This window comes from Microtus oregoni, unplaced genomic scaffold (genome assembly GCF_018167655.1).
Source record: "Microtus oregoni isolate MIOR12 unplaced genomic scaffold, Mior012 000046F_ref0000063, whole genome shotgun sequence".
NCBI classification, from domain to species: Eukaryota; Metazoa; Chordata; class Mammalia; order Rodentia; family Cricetidae; genus Microtus; species Microtus oregoni.
Genome location: NW_024543220.1, coordinates 12,618,602 through 12,642,154, shown reverse-complemented (window position 1 = coordinate 12,642,154; position 23,553 = coordinate 12,618,602). Strand labels below are relative to the sequence as shown.

Here is a 23,553-nt window from a genome sequence, read left to right as displayed (position 1 = left end):
CCGAATGCCCAAGGCCTGGTGGCTCTCTGCATGAGAGCCAGGGTGAAGGAGGCCCCTGACCCTCCCCAGCTCTGTTAGCCACCCTCTCCCCAGTCTTCCCAGGACAAGGCTGGGCACTTCTCTGGGCTCTCAAGGAAGCCGGCTCTGTACTCTGGGCCCAGCGTTTGCCGGTCTACAGGACTGCTTGGTTTGTACCTGGCTTCCTCAGCCGGCCTCTGATGCACCCTTTCGGGATCACCAAAGCCCATGAGAGGGAAAGGGGGCAGCCAGCTGTCAGCTTCTGGGGCTGAGGGACTGTTCTTGGGGCTAGCTCCAGGCCACCTGTTACACCGTGTTCAGTGGGTCCGGGCCTGAATTGCTAGCCTGGTCTAGGGGCACAGAATTGCTAGGGGTTCTAAGAGTGCTCACAGGCCATGAGACCTGGGGCAGGAGGAGCCGCCTCTCTGGGCCTCAGTTTCCTTCTTCGGCATGCTTGTGACAGGAGTGTGTAAATGAGCATGCCACAGGGGGGCATATGCCACGTGTGTGCTCGGCTATGAGAAGCGGCCCTGCGGGTGGGGGTTCCAGTGACGCACCGGGTGGGTGTAGCGCCCCTCTACGTCCCTGAGCTCTGCTGTACTTTGCCGGGTATGCGCCGGGAAGCTGGGCTCCCTGACCCTCGACCTGTGGGGGTGAGGAGGGGTCTCCGCCATGTCTTTGGGGTGCAGGGGGTGGTGAGCTGGCGCGCGCATGGGGCTGAGGGGTAGGAGGGGAGGCTTCCTGGAGCGGGTGACAAACGGGTGAGGTGGGAGCGGGAGCCTCGGGCGGGGCGGGCGTGGAGGGGTGGCGAGTCCCAGCTTCCGGAGGTGGAGGTGCAGGTGTGTGTGTCGGGGTGGGGGGGGGGGGGAGGACCCGGGCGCTCGCTCTTTAAAAGGCTGGCGGAAGTGTGGCGCGCTCTACCCGCACTCGCGGCGCAAACTTGCGGGCTGGGCTCGCGCGTGCGGTGCGGCAGGGCGGTGGGCGCCGGGAGCGGTGCGGCCCCCTCGGCCCTCGGCCCGCGCTCCCGGCGCTCGCGCCCCTCCCGCGCCGCCCGGCTCCCCGTGCCTGGCTCGCACACTCTCATTTTCTCCCCGCCGCTGCCGCCGCTGCTGCCGTCAGGTGCCTGCACCCCGGCCGGCTGCGCTCGCTCGCTCCGCAGCCCCGAGCCTCGGCGCACGCAGCGCCCCGCACCGCCTCGCCCGCGTTCTCGGGCTCGGCGGCGGCGGCGGCAGTGGCGGCAGCAGCAGCGGCACGGTGGCGGCCGCTCCCAGCTCCAGCTTCCCGGGAGCTGCCGCCGAACGCCGCGCGCTGCTCCGGGGCTCCGGCCAAAGCGGCCGCCAGCTCCTCCCCGCCGCGCCCGGGACTGCCGGCGGCTCCGCGCCCGCCGTGGTCCGCAGCGTCAGCGCCGCCCGCCCTAGCCCGGGCTCCCGGCACCGAGAGCAGCTAGCGGCTGGCCTCCGCCTCCCTGCGCTTCCCGGGCGCAGCCGACCCCCGGCCGCCGCGTTCACCTCGCCGATGAGCGGTGAGTTGTGGTCCGAGAGAACGGGCGGAGGGGACTATGCCCTCCGGTCTCCGGGAGCGCGGGCTGCGGTGGGGACCCCAGCATTTGGGGAGGTGGCCTCTGCGAGCTCCCTAGTTCCAGGAGGAGGGCTCGGGACCCGGGTACAAGGGCTCCTCTCCGGGCTGGGGCCGCCTCTCCGATGCCCCCTCTGGGATGGGGCACAGCTGTCTGCGGATCTGGGGAAAGTGGGGTGGGGGCTGCCCTGATGACAGGTGGAGTTGTCCCGATGGGGACGGCGACACCCGCGTGCTCCCTCTGCGGAAAGGCTAGGTGGTGGGGGCGCGGGCCAGGGTGTGCGCCTTTGCCCCGTGGTCCTCGACCGGAGGGCAGCGCCAGCGCGGCACTAAGGCTCCCTTCTCTGAACCGCGGCCAGCCCCGGCACCACCTTCGCCACTGGCTGGAGCCTGAGCACCTCCCGCCCGAAGCAGCCGCCGTGGTTTGCGGTGGCGCTGCAGGTCTGGGGTCTCTCCACAGCTCCGGGACCTGGGGTCAGGTTTTCTTAACACTTGGAATCATACCATCCCCGAAACCCTGGTGAACCGAGAGTCTCTAAGGAATCTGTGTGAGCGCTCGTGTGGCGGGGGAGGTTCCTGCTCCGGGGTCGGATCCCCGAGCCCGGGCAGCCGTGTCCCCTCCCCGCGCGGGGGCGGGGCCGAGGTGGAGGCCCGACTGTGCGCTGCGCCCCCGCACCTCGCGCTGCGAGGCTGTTTGTGCTGAGCTGGGGCAGCAGTACGGCGGCGGGGAGTCCTGAGCCCAAAGGACGAGCGCCCTCTGCCCCTGGCCCTGGGCGACACTTGCAGACAATCTTTTCTGCAGGGGGCACCTGGTTTCTTCTTGCTTCGTTTACTACTGCTACCCCTGACTAGGGAGAAAACTGGCTTTTGGTGGCATCCTCTGAGCTGGGCTTTCAGGGCTAGGGTACCCCAAGTTACATGTGTGGCAGTGTGGTAGCCATCCTGCTGTGAGTCTGTCGGCAGGCGTGTGTGTATGTGTGCTCACAGTCACCCGCTCTCTCTGGATGTTGGACTTAGGGCAGACAGGCAGGCCAGTACTCTGAGAGTGTCCCTTCTGAGCACCTCAGGCCGCTGGAGCGTTTCTGCAGCGGAACCTAACATCTAACCAGCCCTGGGGAGAGGACTTCCCTTCTCCCTTCTCATGCCAGCTCTCTACCTCTCAGGGTGTCTTGGTCTTGGCCCTCTTTCCCCTGGGCTCAGTTCCCCTGTGCACGGGAGGAGGTGACAGGCCTTTGGTGAGGAGCCGAGAACTCTTGGGAGCTTTCCTGGGCTTCTATAGGAGCTCAGAGATGGGAGGTGGGGCAGGGGACAATTGGATTACAGAGGACCAACACAGGCGGGGTGTGTGTGGGGCGGACATAGAGGACCAGCACAGGCAAGTGGGGGGGGGTCACAGAGGACCAGCACAGGCAGTGGGGTGGGGGTCACAGAGGACCAGCACAGGCCGTGGGGTGGTGGTCACAGAGGATCAGGACAGGCCATGGTGTGGGAGGTCACAGAGGATCAGGACAGGCAGTGGGGGGAGTCACAGAGGACCAGCACAGGCAGTGTGTGTGTGTGTGTGTGTGTGTGAATTACAGAGGACCAGGACAGGCAGTGGGTGGGGGGTCACAGAGGATCAGGACAGGCCGTGGGGTGGGGGGTCACAGGGGATCAGGACAGGCCGTGGGGTGGGGGGTCACAGAGGATCAGGACAGGCCGTGGGGTGGGGGGTCACAGAGGACCAGGACAGGCGGTGGGGGGGGTCACAGAGGACCAGGACAGGAGGTGGGGGGGTCACAGAGGACCAGGACAGGCGGTGGGGGGGGTCACAGAGGATCAGGACAGGCCCTGGGCAGGCTGTAGGGGGCTGTGGGCATTAGTTCTCAGCAGAAGACTGCTTCCTGAAGTAGGCCCCAGCCTTGATCAGATTCTTGCCCTGGGGGATGGTGCCCTCTCATCTCTTCTCAGCCCTAAGCTGCATGCCTGCCAGCCCCCTGGGGAAAGACAGCTACCATTTTCCTGGATTTTTCTCACCTGTCTCTCCCGCACCCTGAAAGTTGGCAGTGGTTAGCCTAGAGGGACATTCCATGAATGGTGGACTTCCCTGCAGGTTCAGAGAGGGCTCACATAGAACAGACCAACAGCAGGAAGGGCTGTAGAAACAGGCCAGGAGCTGGGCAGATATCCTGGTCTTGGCCTAGCTGAGGATCCTCCCCTCCTCTGACCTGTATCATGGCTTCTGCATCTTTCTGTTGGAGGCATGGTGTCTCCAGGAGCTTGGCAGTCATCCTGTGACTGAATGGTTTGCTGGCCAGAAGAGCCTGGAAGGCTCTGCACAGCTTTGTCCCTGTCCCGAGGCCTCCACAGCCCCACCTTGGGGCTGCTGGGCCATCCCTACCCCTCCGCAGGGGCCAGCTGCTGGGCCATCCCTACCCCTCCGCAGGGCCAGCTGCCGGGAAGACGTGGAGCAGAACCTATGGACCCCAGAGCCTTGTAATTACAGCTGACAGGCTTGTCCTCTTCCTGGGAGCTCAGGCAGCCCCTAATTACCACCCACCCCAAGACATCTGCCCACCCCTGCTGTCCTCCTCCTCGCAGCCCAGAACCCAACTTTCCAGTGGGCAGGCCCTGCTGGGAGACTGGGCAGCTGGGCTGGCAGCTCCTGCCACTGGAAGGTGGTTTGCACACTTCTGCTGAGCCCACCTCGTGCCACCTGGAGAAGAAGCAGAGGAGCTTGGGGTGGGGACAATAGCTTCCTGTCACTCCCAAGAGTGCCAGCTCTGCCCTAGTCAGCTGGGGTCACCAGGCAATGGACTGATAGGAAACAGGAGGATGGCTCATTTGGCAAGCCTCAGGTTCTGAGTTTGGGTGCTGGCACCTGGGTGAGCAAGCCATGTGGTGATGTACCTGTGATCCGGCACTGGGGAGGCAGAGGCAGGTCATGGCTCAGCCAGCCTAGCCTAACCATATGGGCTTCCTAGTCAGTGAGTAAGAGCCTGTCTCAACGAATAGGGAGGAGAGGAACTGAGGGAGACAGCTGTCGTCCACGTCTGGTCTCCATATGTGCACAAGTGTGCACGCGTATGTGCACCATCCATAGACAACATAGATCACTACTACTCTGTGCACACAGCAGGACTGGGAGATGTCCCTGCCTGGGCCCTCAGAGAGCAGGCTGTCTCCCCCGTCCTGGGCACCTGCTCTCTATGCAGTAACACCTCCCTCCAACCTCGCCCTTTGCTCCCTCCCCAGGCTCTGGTTCCTCTCTCTGAGCAGCTTTGCTCCTGCAGGGAAGGCGGTGAAAAGGACCCCAAGAGAAGCAATTGCTGGGCTAGCCCAAAGCAGCCATCCTCTCTGAGCCCTGTGAGGCTGCAGGCCGAGAGAGGCTGCTCTGCCTTGCCCCGGTCCTCTGGCTTCTCGGTAACACCAGCACACCGAAGAGAGGACAAGTGACCCTAAATGAAAGCTGATCCCTCCCATCCAAGTGTCATCCCACGAACGTCACTGCACCTCAGTCTCATGGTGGCAGCCAGGTGTTAATATGTGTATACACGCAGATATTAAATGAATTGGGTAACTTGGAGGATAATGGCATTATCAGGACCCTGTTCAATTAAAGCAGATAATATCTGCAGTAATTGGAAAATGACAGCCCATAATGACAGCCTGTGCCATTTTAGGCCTTAGCGAGACAGTCTAGTTAAGCTGTTCCTCTCCTGGAGAAGGTAAGGCCACAATCATTGGGCTGAGAGTGATAACTACGGGGCCAGGAGAAACCAGCGGCTGCTTCTATGGGTTGTGCCAAGGCATGAGTGTGTGTGTGTGTGTGTGTGTGTGTGTGTTGTGTGTGTGTGTGGGGGGCATGGGACCAGAGTTCTGGGCTCTCTGGCCACTTCCTCACATTCTTAGGTGACAGAAACCAGCCCTTGTACCTACTGGTTGAGGTAGGACTTCTAGGTAAAACAAAAATCTCTGCCCCGGATGCAGAGCCGTCTTTAGGTTCAAACATAGAGATGAGAGTCAGGGACTCAGCCTGAATTCTGCAGCTGCTGCCAGCACTGTCTGTCACAGTTATCAGCATGGCCACTTATGGTCCATGGCCTTTGTGTGGCTGGCCTAGGGATGGAGTCTTGTTCTTGGATGTGGCCATGTCTGTAGCTCTGCGACAGGATGATTCAGATTGGGCTGAGCACCCTGCTCCAGGCAGTACTTGGGCCTGGGGCATTGAGTTTAGGGAGAGGACAGGACAAGGAGGGGGCACTGTCAGGGCCTCGGCAGCACCAGCTGTCGGCTCAGACACCCGTGCGCTTGGGTCTTGTGCAGGGAGGGCTAGGGACCCTAGCGAGGAGATGGGGAGATGAGACGGGGAGGAGAGGGCTGGGCAGTGGGTCCTGGGCCTGAAGGTGGAGGAGGCAGCATGGACTTCGATGCCCCAGAGAAGGTGGCACTGTAGGCAGGACGGATGGCTGATGTCCTGAGCTTTGGTGACACGCTGAACTGGAATGGCCCTTTCTGCTGATATGGGCAGCTGTGGCCTGCACAGGTGGCTGTCCTTTTGGGCCTCAGGTTTCTTTCTCATCTTGTCACTGGGCTCAAAGCCCCCATTTCTCTGTCTGAACAGTAGCCGTGGAGTCTGACTTGACCTTAGCCAGTCACCCTCTCTGACTATGTCCTCCCACCCCATGGCAATCCCTCTGCTCCCACCCTGTCCTCTGGACATGGTGTCCTCTTGCTCTTCCTTGACAAAAAGCTAAGCACCAACCGTGGGGCCTTTGTCCCTGTGGTCCCCATCCTGGCTTCTGCTCCAGAAGCCCACAGGTCTAATCTGTCCCTGTTTTACTTTCTGTTTGAATGCAATTCCTCAGAGAAACTTCCCCCATGATCCTCTCCCCAAAGGGCTCTTGCAGGTACCTTCCCTGGCCCCCTGCAATGCTGTGTGGCTCTTGTGGGTACCTTCCCTGACCCCCCCCCCAGTGCTACGTGGCTCTTGTGTCCCCCTCATCTCCACTCAGCTGCACAGGTATGTGTGCCTGAGTCTTAGCGGGGCAGGGCACCCTGACTGATGGGATGGTCATGGCAGAGGGGACCGCAGTCTGTGCTTGGCCACACATGAGGGTCCCAAGGGTTTGGTTGAAGGGCTGAGTCCCCCTCTGTGGACGGCAGGCGATGCTGCAGACTGTCCTGGGCTCTGCCTCAGTGGAGCTGCATGGCTGACTCTGGGCGGGGACCTGTCTCTGCCTGTCATTGATTGAGCGTGTTATTTTGTCTTCTGAACCGTGGATGAAGCGCAGAAGATGTAAAGGAGCTGGTCACATGGGCCCCGAGTGTGCCACAACCCCCAGCATCAGCTTCAGCATGAGCGAGGCTGTAATATCTGCTTCAGGATTTCCCGGGGGAGGAGGGCTCCCGGCTGCCTCTGGGAGGGCAGAAGTACAGGACCTTGGATGCCATGTTTTCCTTTTCTGAATTCCCACCGATGTTAAGCTGAGGAGTTACTTCCTGTGTCCTCTCCACCTCCTTCCACACGTTTCTGCCGGGCTTCCCGACAACCTCTGGATCAGACCTGTGCTCTTGCAGAACCTGAATGGATGGGTGCCTGCGGGTGTGGACTGTTTTAGAACTTGGTGGGTTCCCAGTCTGGGGGCTTCAGCTATTTGGGTTGGGGGCTTCTAGAGTTGGGCACCAGCATGACACTCCCAGTTGCCAGCCTGTGGCTGTGGGGATGCTGAGGCACCCAGAGTTTCTCTTTAGAATAAATCTCGGTCAGCTGGGTGGGTGGAAAGTTCCAGTTGCCTCGATGCCTTGGCCTTGCCAGTCAGTCCTGTTTACAGCCTGAAAACTCACCGCAAGATCCACCTTTAGAACTAGCGGTGTTATTGTATTACAGGGTCTTGTGAATACAGAGCCGGGCCCTGGGGAGCAGTGCAGGCCCCTGGGGTTTGTCCCTTTACAGCATCCGTTCTTTATACCATGCTGAGAATATAGGGCTGGTATGCCAGGAAGCAGAGGCCATGGAGGCACAGACTCCTTGTGGGAGGCTGTGTGCCAGGTGGGTTGCGAAGCTGTTCTCAGACAGGCAGGGTTATTGTGGACTTTCTCACTGCTGGCCAGGGGAGATTTTGAGTGGCCTGCTTCTTGTTTCTGGGCACAGGTCATGTCCCTTAGGGAGGGTACTGACTCACAAGCTGATCTTTTACTGGGTGGTGGAGAGAGGCTCAGGCAGCAAGAGGGGAGAGGCCTCTGGTTCCCCTTCATTTTGTCTGTTTGGTCCCCGCTCAGCCATTCACAGTCTCTAGCTTTCTGAGCACCTGGCTGGATGGAAGCCAGAGGTATCCAAGGTGGGGCAGGTCACGAGGTGATGGAGCTAGGCTCAGGAGGGCTGACGGTATGGAAAACCTCTAGTTTTCCCTATGGCACCCCAGGGATGGCTTGGTCCTCTGAGTGCCCATATCTTTCCCAGGGCACAGCCCTCAGAGGATCAAGTATAATGATTCTCAGCTTGTCTGTGACAAGGTACACGGTTACCCCCATTTCCTGCCCTCGAGTCTGGTGTTTGGGTTTTGTTCTGTTTGGTTGGTTTAGAAGAGTGAACGGCAGCTCAGTGAAGGACGCCTGGAGTTTTGGTGAATCCTGGTTCTCCTGGAGTTTTGGTGAATCCTGGTTCTCCTGGCCTGGTTGTTACTCTGTGCCCCAGTTCCTCCTGGACTGGGCCGTGCCTGGGCCGGAAGGACTGAGATCAGAACAGCATGATGGACCTGCTTTAGGGGACTCTGAGCTGCTGATGAGACAGTTGGTCCTCGCCCCTCTTGTTGTGCAGCCCTCCCCAAGTTACCTCTACACCCCCATTCCCTGAAGAGACTGCTCTGGAAAATGCCTGACCATTGGCCCGTGAGCAGTGCTCTATGGGGAGGACTCTCTGCCTGACCGTTGGCCCGTGAGCCAGTGCTCTATGGGGAGGACTCTCTGCCTGACCGTTGGCCCGTGAGCCAGTGCTCTATGGGGAGGACTCTCTGCCTGACCATTGGCCCGTGAGCCAGTGCTCTATGGGGAGGACTCTCTGCCTAACCGTTGGCCCGTGAGCCAGTGCTCTATGGGGAGGACTCTCTGCCTGACTGTTGGCCCGTGAGCCAGTGCTCTATGGGGAAGGACTCTCTGCCTAACCGTTGGCCTGTGAGCCAGTGCTCTATGGGGAGGACTCTCTGCCTGACTGTTGGCCCGTGAGCCAGTGCTCTATGGGGAGGACTCTCTGCCTGACCGTTGGCCCGTGAGCCAGTGCTCTATGGGGAGGACTCTCTGCCTGACCGTTGGCCCGTGAGCCAGTGCTCTATGGGGAGGACTCTCTGCCTGACTGTTGGCCCGTGAGCCAGTGCTCTATGGGGAAGGACTCTCTGCATGACCGTTGGCCCGTGAGCCAGTGCTCTACGGGGGGAGGACTCTCTGCATGACCGTTGGCCCGTGAGCCAGTGCTCTACGGGGGAGGACTCTCTGCCTAACCGTTGGCCCGTGAGCCAGTGCTCTACGGGGGAGGACTCTCTGCTCTGCTCCTCCTCTAGTACTGCCACCATCCACCCTGAAACCAGTGGGAGGGAGTAGGGAGGACTAAGCCAGGGATGGTGGGAAGGGAGAAGGGGAAGAGGAGGAGATGCTGGACTTGCAGCCATCCTAGTGGCTCCTTCTGCAGGGAGGTGCCCCTTGTTGCTCCGTTTGAGCTTCCCTGGCTATTTTGAAATGTGTGTGTGTGTGTGTGTGTATGTGTGCGCGCGTGCGCGTGCGTGCAGAGTCCAAGGCCTGGAGAATGGACTTCAAAGATCCCCCTTCCCCTGCAGGTGGAGACAGATGTCCCCAGGGATGTCTCTGCCTCCTTTCAGGGTATTTTTACTTCCCCCATGTTCCTGTTACAGCATCAAAAGATGGTGTGGACGCTGAAGGGGGTGCGTCCACCAATCCCCTTACAGGAACTGCAATCTGCCCGAGGATCTGATATGGCCAGAGAGGAAGGAGCCCATGGGGCAGGTCTGGCAGCTGGAGAAGTTGCCTTTGGGGCTCCCGATTCTAGCCCTGCTTGTGTTGGGCCTGCTTCCCTCATGCCCTGATCATTCCCACATGTGGGCGGTGTGCTGAGCCTCCAGGAACTGCAGTGAGCCCTGGGAAAGGGCTTCAGGCCTGTTCAGGGCCACTGTCAGAAGCTGTGCCTGCATCAGTTGGCCCTGGTGTGGCTCATACTCTTTCAGGGTGCCGAGCCCCCTCCATGTGACACTCATGGGAATGGCTGTGAACTCAGCAGGCCTGAGGGACTGCCCGCCACAGCAGTGGAGTGACCGGAGACACTCTGGATTCCTGGGCTCTGTGTGGCTCTCAGTCTACAGCTGCTCCCTCTGTGGGACGGGCTGAACGTTCCACCCCACTGCAGCGCAGTGTGCCGTGCTCCTCCACTGCCCTGTGGTTGTCTGAACTGCTCAGTAACCCCTTGGCAGTTGCTTGGCATGTCCATGCCCTGTTGGCACGCAGGTCATTACCCAAGGGGCCAGCATGGTGCCCAGACTAGAGCTCGCCCCACTGACCCCACTTACATATCTAAACCCAAGAGAGACCCATGGGAGATGTGTCTACCTGGCAAGGCAGGGCAGGGCAGGGCAGGGTTCTGGGACCCCCATGTTGACACCAATCTCTGTCCATCTGCTTGTGAACTGCCTAGTGCCCATGTAGCCATTCCCACAATCACCTCGAAAGTGAGCATAAAGCCATTCTCGTGAGGGGTGAGGGGTGGCAGCTCTGAACAGAGATAGCCTCTGAACAGGATGCCGGCCGTGACTCTAGCCCTGGGTCCCTGGGTCTTGGAGAAGGTGGATCTTCCAGGTTCTCTATGTGTCCATTTCTAGACCTACACGTCTTGATGAGAGGGTTGTGGGATGCCTCTGGGCTACCAGTTCTCTGGTAGCGTGGCGCTAGGTGGAGTCCTTGCTAGAGGCTTGACTGCCAGTGGGAGATCTGAGGTCTGGTCTCATAGCTCAGGGGTGGAGAGCTTGCCTAGCTGTGCCAGACCCTGGGTTCAGTCCTATCCCCCAGCGCTCACTGTGAGGCTCCCAAGGCCAGAGAAGCTCAGAAGCTGGGCTGTAATTGGGTCTGCATCCTTCCATTACCTCCCTTAGGGGCTTCAGTAGGTGAACCCGGTGAGTTGGGGAGGGGAGGCTTCCAGACCCCTGCTGGGCCTTGATGAAAGCACCCCATTTCTAGGGGGATGTTTTCCATCCAGATTCCAGCTCCTCCTCCAGTGCATGGGAAACTGAGGCACAGAGTAGCCAAATAGCTAGCTGGCGTTCACTTGACAAACCCTTGGAGAAGGGGTCTTGGGGTCGCCTCTTAGCCCAGCCCTGACTCAGCTATCAGCCATTTTCCTGGTGGCCCCTGAAGTAGAAGGGGAAGGCTGCTGGCTTTAGGGGGAAGGCTGGGAGGTGTGCACAGAATTCCCAGGGGAAATTAGCCCAAATTAGCTGTGAGAATGGGGAAGGGCTATGTTTTCTCCTCTACCCTGCAGATAAATATTTAAGCACAACAATAACAACAGTGATGACAACCGGAGCCCCACTGGAGCAGATGGAGGACTGAGAAGACAGGCAGGGAGAGGGACAGGAGGAGGGACCCCCTGACTCTGCTTGGGCACTTGTGTGGCTGAAGTGGGGGACTGCCTCTGAACCCCAGATTCCCCCTTCTTCCCAATCTTTGGAGTTGCAGCTCCTGGCCTGGGCCCGGACAGCACTCTAGCCTTCTTGGACAGACCACTATCCTCCCGGGGTCTTGGCTTTTCCTTCCAGGACTCTGGGTCCCCTCAAAACTGCCATGTTTCTTATTTAGGGCTAAGGTGAGAAAGATCTGTGGGATTTGGCACAGACTTCTATCAGACCTCAATTTCTTTCTTTCTTTCTTTCTTTCTTTCTTTCTTTCTCTTTTTCTTTCTGTCTCTCTGTCTCTCTTTCTTTCCTCCTCCTCCTCTTCCTTCTTTTTGAGACAGAGTTTCTCTTTGTAGCTTTGTAGGCAGTCCTGGAATGGAACTCGTTCTGTAGACCAGACTGGCTTTGAACTCACAGAGATTAACCTGCCTTTGCCTCCAGAGTACTTGGATTAAAGGCGTGCACCACCACTGCCTGGCCAGTTTCCTCATTCCTGTCATGAGGTTGAATTGACAGAATAGGTATCTTGCTATAGCTTCCCAGGGCATGCTGAGGAACCTATTCCTCCCCAGCCATGCTTGCTGTCCCTAGGAGTACTTTCTCAGAGGCCTGGCCTCTGAGGGCAATGGGTCCTGGCCAGCGAAGGTCTTTAAACATGACCCAGTTTTGGCTTCCAGCTCTGCATTTCCTCAGGAGCTGGGCCGCAGCAATGAAAATCAAGTGGAGATTTATGGCGTCTTTGGCGATAACCTCTGGGCTCCCTCTCCCAGGATCCTGATGAGGAATCAGAATAGTAAATGTCTTCCTTCCTCGGTCTGGGTTGATAGTCTCTCTCTCTTCCCAGGTTGGCGGCACTGGTCGGAGCTGTTTTCTCCTTGATGCTAAGATCCTGCCAGGATAGGAGCTCACTTCCCTTTCCACAGCCAGACGCGGCAATCTGGCTTGCAGGACATGGGGACAAGGATCTGAGATCTCCTGTAGCTCCGGCCACTTTCTGTCGTCTGGGGATTTGGCCTGTGTGGGCCACTGAGCTCCATTCAAGTATCAAAGAGGAGGAGGGCAGGTCTTTGGGATGGGCCAGTCCATTGGCCATCTCCAGCCCCCCTGCTGCTGAAGCTGCCCTGCTCATGCGCACCCAGGTCGTGGGACCCAGGGCCTGCCAGGGCTAGGAGTGGGGCCCACTCTTCATGGGTCTCTAGGCCTTCTCGACATGTCTGGGAAGGGAGGCTGGGGCTGGTGGTGGGCCCGGCTGCCCCTCTGCCTGCTCCTTAGCCTTTATGGCTCCTGGGTGCCTTCATCCCTAGGGAAGCCCAAGGGCCACCCCCACATGAATTCTATCCGCATTGACGGGGACATCACGCTGGGAGGCTTGTTTCCTGTCCACGGCCGAGGCTCTGAGGGTAAAGCCTGTGGGGAACTGAAGAAGGAGAAGGGCATTCACCGGCTGGAGGCCATGCTCTTCGCTCTGGACCGCATCAACAATGACCCGGACCTGCTGCCCAACATCACGCTGGGCGCCCGCATTCTGGACACCTGCTCCAGGGACACCCACGCTCTCGAGCAGTCACTGACCTTCGTGCAGGCGCTCATCGAGAAGGACGGCACCGAGGTCCGCTGTGGCAGCGGCGGCCCGCCCATCATCACCAAGCCTGAGCGCGTGGTGGGCGTCATTGGGGCTTCAGGGAGCTCAGTCTCAATCATGGTGGCCAACATCCTCCGCCTTTTCAAGGTTAGTGTCCTCCACGGCCCAGGGTGCCTGGCCCACGACTCCTTCCTTCTCCTATACCTGAGAATGGAGGCAGCCCTCTTGGCTCTGGAGCCTGATCCTGTGTCTGAAGCTTGCGTGCTGTGGCGTGAGGGTGGGGCTGAGGGATGGGGCTCGGCGCTGGCCATGGTTCTGAAGCTGCACCAGCTCGGGCTCTGAACCTTTAGCCCCTGAATCTGGAGTGGGGCTGGAAGTGCGAAGGACACCAGAGAGGCAGACAGACAAATGGAGGACAGGGGATCGATGGAAGGGCAGACAGACAGAATGTAGGATGGAAACCACAATGTTGCAGATTGCCAGGGGAATAAAGCAAGACTTCTGTTTTGACATTGTTTCCAAATAATTGCAATTCCCGAGAAAGATTTGTTTTCTTCTGGTTAGTTGAGGAAGCCCCTGGTGGCCCTCCCAGCCCGCCCTTCAGTTCCAGCTAGAGAAGAGTGTCCTGGTTTTCCGTTGGGGGTGGGGTTGTGGGTGGGTGGGGGAAATGAAGCGAGGAAGGGGAAGCGGGCCTAGTCAACCTTAGCCTAGTTACCTGAACCTAACCTTGGCCTCCCTCCCATCCTCCCCTCTGCCCTCTGCCCTCCTCTTTTACGGTTCTTCTCATCTTCCTCCCAGCCCCTCCCTGCCCCCTCCACCACCTCCCTCCTTCTCTTCCCGGGGCAAGAGCTGCTGATTTGCAATTCAATTGGAGCCAAGTGCTTGCTAAGCTGCTAAAACAACTGAAAGCTACTGGGGAGAGGGAGAATGTTACGAGCATTTTACCAATAATTATGCACCAGCCCCCCACCCCCGAGCATGCCTCCTTTGCTCGGTCTGTGGTGCGAGTGGTGGGAGAGAGGGGGAGGGGGAAGGAAGAGACGAGAAGAGGCCACTGGTCCTCTCTGACATCTGGGTCCCTTTGCCCTGGTCTCCAGAGCTTGCTGAGGCCTGGGAAAGGCTGTTTCAGCCACTTAGGGTGGGGGGAGAGGAAGCCAGTGCCTCTCACCCGGATCTCATCTGTCTAATGCTGAGGAGACGTCAGTACTGGGGATGGTGTGCTGTGTGTACTCCAGGAGGGGAGAAGAGAGAGGAAGTTCCCTTTTGGTGGGTAGAATTGAGCCATGACTGGTCTCAGATACCCCACTACAGACTGCATGCTCTGCCTCCCTCTGCAGCCATCATAAGTGTGTGTTGTGCACACACGTATGCACCTGCTGTGCTCTCAGGATGGCCTTTTCCTGGGTCTTTTTACTTGATCTGGTGTAGGAACAGCAGGAACCTCTAAGGAGTCGATGTCCCTGCAGGGGACATTTCAGGGAGTCCCTAGGGACCTCATGATCCTGATCATGGGTTCTCAGAGTACTGCGTTGGAGTGAACAGCCTGGTTGGGTCTTCCCAGGCCTCCAGCCTCAGGGAGAAGAGGGGACAATGGGAAAACTGGGGCTGGTTGTCCCAGGCCTGTTCCACTGATGGCTGGGACAGCTGAGTCATTCAGGCCCTGCCAGGCCTGGGAGGGAGGCAGCCTGGGCCACCCAACTGTGCTCCCAGTGATGTTGGCCCAGCCCCCACTCTATGCAAGTGAGCCTTGCGTGGAACCCTGAGACTCTTCTGGTGCTCAAGAGAGAAGGGCCTCCCGACTTTTTGTGTGCTGAGCCCATAGAACAGTCTATCTGGGTGCTAGACTTCAAAGTACATTCACAGGACCACATATATCTGGGGGACAAGGTGCTCAAGGCTCCCCGAGGTGGGGGTGGCTGGTATTTCTGTGCTGTTCTGCCCAAGGATGGCACAGTTGGTGTGACAGGGGCCAGGGCTCAGGCCACCTTGGTTCCTGGTCAGGTGTGAAGAGGCCTGGCTGCCAGGCCTGCGCCTGCCTTGTGAGGTGGGCAGGCTGCATTGATTGCTGGTCTGGAAAGAGAGGAAGTGGGGGAGGGGAGCAGCAAGGGGTTGTGGTCAGTGTTCCCTGGGTCCCTTTTAGTGATGTCAGTGGTCCAAGCTGGGACAAGCGACTTCTTCGCTAATGAATCTGACAGAGCTGAGAGGCTGGCCCAGGAACTCAGAAGCCATTTGCAGAGGCAAGGAGGTTAGCTTGGGGCGGGTGGGCAGGGCAAGCTCAGACTGCCCCAGCTGGCCCTCCAGCTCTGGGGCATGTGGGTATCTGTTCCCCTGTGTGTGTATGGGGGTGTCATTGTCTGACTCTGCCTCCCCACCAGATGCAGGGGGACCTGGGCTCTGTTGCTGTGATCAAAGCTTTCCTCCCCTCTGAACGGAGTTCCAGGGGCCAGCGTGCCTGGAGGGGGCTATGGGATGTCAGGGGCAGATCTCTGTCTTCCTCTAGACGGCTTGCTCACACAAACGGGTGTGAAGTGGGATGGGGGCCTGGCCATCTTTGGGGAGCAGATGCCTGACTCTGGGGATCCACAGGCCTAGCAACCATTTACATCCTGCTCAGTCGGCCTTGGTTTGGCCTGTTCTCCCTTGGACACCTTGCCGAGGCCCCTGAGGAGGACGTGGCAGAGGCTGTGGACACCATGTAATGGTGACAGCCTTAAGCAAGGTCAAGCCTTAGCATTAATCCTCGTTCCTCCGGAGTCATTACCTCCCCACTTACTGAAGCAGCCATTGACACCAGAGTTTGACTGAGCCAGTAGGATCTTCTGAGGACAGACACTGTTGAAGGAGGCCAGAGCAGAGTGCAGGCTCCAACCTGTGCCCTGGAGAGAACTCAGAGGAGCTGATCCTCTCATAGGAGAGTGTTGAGGTCTGGAGGAGGGGCCGGCCGGGCTGACCACTTGGGCATGCTGGTTGGCCTTAGCCTGCCCTTCCTTTACAAAGTGCCTAGACAACTGCCCCGACCCCCTCAGCCAAGTGGATGGAATTAGGAGGTGAGGTGTGAGCAAGGTCAGCACAGGGCCTGGCACACAGTCAGCCCACGGGAAATGTCACACCTAGCTTGGAGCTGGGCCTCAAGTCAGCGGGAGACACTGCTTCAATGCCCAAGCGCCTCCGGGAGCAGGCAGGCTGCAACAGACGGTGACCTTTGAGGCTGATCCCGGAGAGTTCCCACCATCTGCTGGGCTTCTTGTTTTTTCCTGTGAGGGCCTCGAGCTCGGGGCTGAAGCAGCCGTGTCACCATGGGTAGTGACAGAGCTCCAGGTGGGCCTAGTGCCCCAGCCTGGCCTTGAGGCTACTGCCATGGCACGTGGGGCTGTGAGTGGCCTCATGGCTTGTGGCTGTTGAGCAGGGCCAAGGCGCAGCCCTCAGCCTCTGCCCAGGGCTCCTGGAAGTTTTGTGGCAGAGCTGAGACCAGATTTCCTGTGGAAGAAACATGTGTTTTCACCATGTCTCAGGTCGTGGATGAGAGAAGCTTTGAGAGTCCCCAACCTTCGTTGCCATTTGTGTCCCCGGAAGGCATGACACGGCCTCCAGGCCCAAAGCTGGGACTTATGGGCACTGGGCCCTTCCTTCTTGTGAGCAGCGGCTTGGGTTAGTTCTGAGCTCATCCTGGGCACAGCCTCTCCCCTGCCCTCCCTCCCAGCCTCTCTCCTGCCCTCCCTCCCAGCCTCTTGCTTGGCTCTGCCTTATGCTTCTCCACAGGCTGCTAAGTGTTTGGAACTGTCTTTCTTTCTCTCCCTCCCTCCCTCTCTCTCTCCCTCCTCCCCTTCAACAAGGTCTCCAATGGTTCAGGCCAACCTCAGACTCTATGTAGATGAAGACTGACCCTCTTCCCTCTGCCTCCCCAGTGCTGGACTGACAGGCATCACTAAGTCCTGGGTTTTTTATTTTTACTTATTCATTTTTTTCCCCTAACTTGACACAAGTTAGTTGTCTGGCAAGAGGACCCTCAGCTGAGGAAATGCCTCCATCAGACTGGTCCAGGGGCAAGTTTATAGGGCATTTTCTTGATTGATGTGGGAGGGCGTGGGAGGGCCCCTCGGGAGGGCCCCTCCCACTGTGGGCAGAGCCACCTCTGGGCGGGTGGTCCTGGGTGTGTAGAAAGCAGACTGAGCAAACCATGGGAGCAGCCAGGACACAGCTCTCCTCCTCGGCCTTGGCATCGGCCCTGCCTTGGGTTCTGCCCTGGCTCCCTTCAGTGATGGAGTGCTCCCCGAAAGTGTGAGTTCACTTTGGTCACAGCAGTGGAAACCCAAGACACACCCTCAGGCCCAGTTTATGCAGGGCTTTCCTTCTGCAGTGCTAGGCAGCCCCCATCCCCAGGCCACATTCCAGCCCCCAGAACCTTTCTAGAGCTCAAATTGTGCCCCCTCCCTGCCTCAGCTGCTCAAACCTGGTGTTGACTTCCCATTGTGCTTAACAGTGTCAAGTCCTGCTGGAGGCCTGTGTCACCTGATACCCTCAGCTACATCCTGTCTCTCAGAGAGCACCCCACACCAGCCATACAGGGTGCGCCCCACACCAGCCCTACAGGGTGCACCCCACGCCAGCCATATGGAATGCACCCCACACAGCCATACAGGGTGCACCCCACACCAGCCATACAGGGTGCACCCCACACTGCCATACAGGGTGCACCCCACACCGCCATACAGGGTGCACCCCACACCAGTCATACAGGGTGCACCCCACACCAGCCATACAGGGTGCACCCCACACCAGCCATACAGGGTGCACCCCACACCAGTCATACAGGGTGCACCCCCCACCAGCCATACAGGGTGCACCCCACACCAGTCATACAGGGTGCACCCCCCACCAGCCATACAGGGTGCACCCCCCACCAGCCATATGGAATGCACTCCACACCGCCATACAGGGTGCACCCCATACCAGTCATATAGGGTGCATCCCACACCAGCCATACAGGGTGCACCCTACACCAGCCATACAGGGTGCACCCCACACCAGCCATACAGGGTGCACCCCACACCGCCATACAGGGTGCACCCCACACCAGTCATACAGGGTGCACCCCACACCAGCCATACAGGGTGCACCCCCACACCAGTCATACAGGGTGCACCCCCCACCAGCCATACAGGGTGCACCCCCCACCAGCCATATGGAATGCACTCCACACCGCCATACAGGGTGCACCCCACACCAGTCATACAGGGTGCACCCCACACCAGCCATAAAGGGTGCACCCCACACCGCCATACAGGGTGCACCCCACACCAGCCATACTGTTTTCTTCACATTGCTGAAGACATTGAACTGGTTTTCAACCCAAGGGCCTTTGGCCCCATTGTCTCCTCTATGTGGAATCCTCTCTCTATTTATTTAGACAGGGTCCCTCTCTGTAGCCCAGGCTAGCCTCGAGCTCACAGAGATCTGCCTGTCTCGGCCTCCTGAGTGCCCAGCTGGCTCTTTCTCCTGCAGCCCTCAGTTTGAGGCTCCTCTCCCACCTGACCTCACTTTCTCTTCATGGTACTCCTTGCCGTCACCGTCGGGGTCATGTGCATGCGTACGGACCTGTCTGTCTGCTCTCCCCTTGGCTCCCTTTCTAGACCAGACCCCTATCTGGCCTGCTCCTGCTTTCATATGGTCTGAGTTACAGAAGGTCCTTATGCTCAGACGTGTCTCGTCCAGGCCTGAGGCTGCATGGACCCCAGAACAGGTACAAATACAGCTGAACACAAAGTCATAAACTTACTTAAACATCTTGAGGGGCTGCTGTGTGATATTTTGCTTGTGTTCTGACAAATAAAACTTGCTTGGAGTCAGAGGGTGGAGTTAGTCACTAACCAACCAAAATGAACCACAGGGGTTTTAGAAGACTCAGAATAGATAGGACAGGAAGTAGAAAGGTGGGGCGGAGAGGGATCTGGCTCTGTTTGGAGGAAGGTCTCTGCTTCTCTGATCTTTCAGGTTCTTACCCCAGTGTCTGACTCCTGAATTTTTATTGATAAAGAATAATTAGAGTAACACGTTCCTCAAGGAGCTGGAGAGACGGCTCAGGCACAAGAACATTTGCTGCTCCTGCAGAGGACCAGGCTCAGTTCCCAGCACCCACATCAGGGGGCTCAGAATCACAGGCTCACCACTTCAGGAGACTCGGTTGCCCTCTTCTGAACTCTGTGGGCACGCATGCACACACATACACACACACGCACACAGAGAGATATAAATAATATTTATTTATTTATTATGTATACAATATTCAGTTTGTGTATATGCCTGCAGGCCAGAAGAGGGCACCAGACCTCATTACAGATGGTTGTGAGCCACCATGTGGTTGCTGAGAATTGAACTCAGGACCTTTGGAAGAGCAGTCAGTGCTCTTAACCGCTGAGCCATCTCTCCAGCCCCAGAGAGATATAAATAAGTAATAAAAATATATTGTTAAAATTATGGTATTTTGGGTCAGTGGGATGGCTCAGTGGGTGTAGAGGCACCTGTTGCTAAGCCAGATTGCTAGAGTTCAATCCCCAGGGACCATATGGTAGAAGGAGAGAACTGAGTCCCATGAACTGTGATGTATACACACTACCACACATACACATAAACACACACACAGACACACAAAATAATGTAACTTTTTTTTTTTTAATTATGAGGCTTGATCTCTGTGAGTTCGAGGCCAGCCTGGTGAGTTTCAGGAGAGCCAAGGCTACACAGAAAACCCTGTCTTGAAAAAACAACAACAACAACAGCAAAATTGAGGCTTAAAAAACAAAAACCTCAATTGCCTAGTTATCGTATGTGCTCTGCTGTGTTACCATGTCCAAAGCTTGGGTATACCTGGAACCCCCAAATACAACATGTCATGACGTGACAAAGTCGGTGGGACACAGCCACAGCTGCCGCTTCCTGCTCCTGACCTACAGCTTCAGAGCTGCTGAGGTCCCACTGTCGAACTGCAGGGCTCCTGGAGGGAGGGGAGGTCTGAGTTCAGCTGAGGTCTGAGTAACTCCCCTGGAAGTTCCTGCATGGGGAGGGGGTAGCTGAGGTCACCTCACAGTGCATCACACCAGGGTCACCATCTGGCTGTGTTCCTCCCCCAACACTCCCTCTATGCTCTTCGTGTCCCACCCAACTCCTTGTCCTTGTCTTTGTAGAGATGGGTTTCGTTAGGGTTTGCTCTGTCCATCATAGCTCAGGGTGACTGAGATAAAGAAAAGGAGCTCCGAGAGGCAGGCACACCAGCCTCAACCTGGCCTTCTCTGTGGTCACCACCCAGTCCCCCAGAAGCAGGCGCTCAGGGGCTAACCTCCTTTTACAGATGTGTGGACAACTAAAGAGTGTGCTCAGTGTCACACAGGTGACCTGGAGAGCCTGAGTATGCTCTGGGCACCTGGGCCCAGCTCAGCCCCCTCCCCACCATCTCCTGCCCCCGAAGTGGGTGTGGGTGACTCGCTGGCAGAACCTGCAGTGTGTGCCCAGAGCTCTTAACGGGGTCTGGAATGCTGGTGTCCCGAGAACAGGTTTCTGGATGTCTTACTTTTCTGTTGCAATGAAAAGACAGCATGGCCAAGGCAGCTTGTAAAAGAAAGCGTTTACCTGGGGGCTTCCTCACAGTTTTAGAGGTGAGGCCATGACCATCATTGCAGGAAGCATGGCAGCAGGCGGGAGCTGAGAGTCCACATCGATCCACAGCTGAAGGGGCAAGTGTGAAGCCGCAGAGTCGCCCCCCTCCCCCAGTGACACATCTCCAACAAGGCCACACCTCTTAATCCTTCCCAAACAGTTCCGCTGCCTGGGGACCAAGCATTCAAATGTATGAGCCTATGGGGAAGATCTCATTCAAACCACTAGAGTGGATGCCTGGGCTGCAGGGGAGGGCAGGGGAGGATGAGGTTCAGGGAAGGCTGGTGACCATTGGTGTCCGGAGGCTCCTGTAAGGGGACCAGTTGACATGGACCCTGCTGTCCTTCCCATAGTGGCTGACCCTGTGAGGGGCTGGTGGCTTGGGAACAGCTTTTGGTCCCTTACCAGTGAAGCCCATGGCCTGGCGACACTACCATCTCACTGTGGTGTCCCAGCTGCTGTCTCAGGAGCTGAGGGCATCAGACTAGGCAGGCCATGACCCCGCTCCTTAGCTAAACCGGGTCCATGTTTTCCAGAACCAACCTTGGCCGTCTCCTGCTCCCTCCTGGGACATTCCTTTTGCCATCTGATGGGCTAGCTGGTGTTTTTTCAAGGCCCAGCTCAACCTGTTAGAATTTTTCTGACTCTTCCCACCCTCAGCACGTTAGGTGACAGGATGGAGGCAGCTTTTCCTGGTTGTCCCTCAGGTTTCAGCCCCTGACTGGAGACCAGCTGATCAGTCAGCAGGCAGGGATGCACGGTTTGCAGCTGGGTCAGTGCTTGGCCTGGGTCTTCAAAGTTAGGGCCAGCGCCTCCCCGCCTGCTTCCTCTCTGATGAGCTCCGACCTTTTCATGCCCCCAATTTATTAAACTAGCATTTTTATGACCCGCACGTGTCGGAAAGAAAAAGAAACCGAGGTCTGCTCGATGTAATACTTGACCTTTCCCAGGGTGCCACTGGGGGCCTGATGGGGTGAGGGAGATGAGGGAGACATTGTGGAAGGGGCCGGGAGTCCCTTAACCTCACCCCCTCCTCTGTGTGTCCAGGCCTCATGCCTGGCCCTGCCCCCCATTGTTTAAGTGACTCAGTTCTGGGCCATTTCTGGGGTGGGGCACCCGACTCACTTGTACTCCCTACCGTGGCCCAGGACACCCCTGATTTCTGTAGCTCCAGAAAGTTCTCTCAGCTGGTGCCTTTGGGGCTGCCTGGATGGCTGTGGGGGGATGAGGCCGAGGCATCGGTCCCCAGGTGAGGGAGACTGGCTGGGCCTGTGAGCATGGATCTGCTTGAGGAAGGGAAGCTGCAGCCCGGGTTGGAATCCTGGCTTTGCTACCAGTTTCCAGGGCCATGAGCTGGGAGAGATGCCATGGCTCACTGAGCAGTAGAAAGATTGGAACCCAGTACCCAGGTGTACAGGAGAGGCTGGGTTTCCCTGGCCCTCTCCTTCTGGAGGTCCTGGAGCCAAGTCCTTCCCAGGCCTCAGTTTCCCTCTGGTGCTGGCGAGAGCAGGTGCCCTGTGGGACAGGCCAGTAGCAGCTGTGGCCCATTTTGTAGCCTTCCTCTAGGGCACGGGGGAATTTGAAACTTATCCCAGGCAAACTGTCCTGAAGGGGCAGGAGGCCCACCCTGGAGGAGAGTGACAGGGGAGTAGTGGGGCTCCTGGGCCCACACAGCACAGCGGAAGCTGCACCTACATCCTGTCCCCGAGATGGTCCAGGAGAGGGAGAGGCAGCACTAACTCTGCCAGGGTCTGGATGGCATGGTACACCTAGATCTCTCTCTCTCTCTCTCTCTCTCTCTCTCTCTCAGAGAGCAGGGTCTCTCTATATAGCCCTGGGCTGTCCTAGAACTCACTGTGTAGACCAGGTTAGCTTCAAACTCACAGAGCTCCACCTGCCTCTGCCTCCCGAGTGCTGAGGTTAAAGGCCAGCGCCACCACCAGGCCTGGCTTCTGCTGGATCCCTTTGAGCCCTTCATGTGACAGGAGGCTTCCTGTAGGAAGCTGCTTGATAGCGGACCCTCGGACCCTCGGACCCTGGACGTCCCTGTTTACTAAGCGGGCAGTAGGAGGAGAGACATCAAGCTTGACATTCCTGCCTGGGAGAGCTGACTGTCCCACCTGCGGGAGGCTGCCTAGGCTCAGGGTTGCTTCCTCTGGCAGCGGGACGTGGGAACTGGGGACACAACAGAAGTCCCTGCCCCTGCCCGAGGGCTTGAGGAGTGTGGAGACCAGTTGAGTACCTTGTAAGTGCTTTGATTATTTTAAATTGCTTAAGTGGCTCAGATGGCCCTGAGTATCTTGAGCACCCGGGGACACAGACACAAAACCAATTAGGAAAGTACAACAAACCTAGCAGGAGCCCTCACCTGCCCCACCCCCTCAGGGGCCTGGCCTAAAGCTCTGCTGGCCTCTGCTTCTGCGTCCAGCTGGGGTCTTTCAGGCCACTGGGTTAGCCTGGGGGTCTCCTGAACAACCAACCATCCAGGACACCAGGGAGCTACAGACCAGCCTGACTTTCTCTTAAAGGGCAGTGTTACAGGACTGATTGTAGTTCAATATTCCAGATTTCACAGGAGAGGCCGGCCCCAGGGACCCTTGGTCAAGATCTCGGGCACCCTGGGGGATTGCATAGAGACTTTCTTTGTCCTCAGGGCTCGAGGGAACCCCCTCCCCCTGACCTCTGTGTGGTTTCTGAGTATCGCTCTTACGGGTGTGAAAGGGCCCTTTTCTCTGTGTGGCAAGGTGACACTCTTGGCTTCTGTGGCTTCTTGGAACAAGATTTTCTGTCACGTGTGATGGTGACCCTGTCTTCACTGCTGTGCCTATTTCTGTAGGGCGGTTTCCTCTACACAGGGCCAGGCTGGACCAGATGGTGCCTGGTGGTGGGCCTTACCTCTGCATTCAACCAGGCAAGGCACTTCCACGTGTGCCCTGTGATTGGTCCTCACCTGGCCTCTGTGCAGCCGGAAACAGGGTGTTTTCTAGACCCCCGTAGGATCTAGAGAGGAGAACGGGAGACATTTGAGCAGAAGAGGCAGCGTGGAAAAGCCTGTTTGGGTACGGAGAGTGTTCGTTC

General features: G+C 57.9%; 2 protein-coding genes across 3 annotated transcripts in view; both read left to right on the top strand.

Annotated features, from left to right (window-relative positions):
• The first annotated feature begins 729 nt into the window (after positions 1-729).
• Positions 730-12,226, top strand: LOC121435713 (translation initiation factor IF-2-like). Its single transcript, XM_041635177.1, has 3 exons — positions 730-779; positions 858-1,540; positions 12,088-12,226. The coding sequence occupies exons 1-3, from the start codon at positions 730-732 to the stop codon at positions 12,120-12,122; spliced, it is 768 nt and encodes a 255-aa protein (XP_041491111.1). The 3' UTR covers positions 12,123-12,226.
• A 221-nt stretch (positions 12,227-12,447) lies between these two features.
• Positions 12,448-23,553, top strand: part of Grm4 (glutamate metabotropic receptor 4) — a 77,537-nt gene continuing 66,431 nt past the window's right edge. For both annotated transcript variants that reach the window (XM_041634826.1, XM_041634825.1), the window contains exon 1: positions 12,448-12,972. In XM_041634826.1, the coding sequence (XP_041490760.1) occupies positions 12,454-12,972 (519 nt within the window). In that variant the 5' untranslated portion in view covers positions 12,448-12,453. The remainder of the gene's footprint in view (positions 12,973-23,553) is intronic.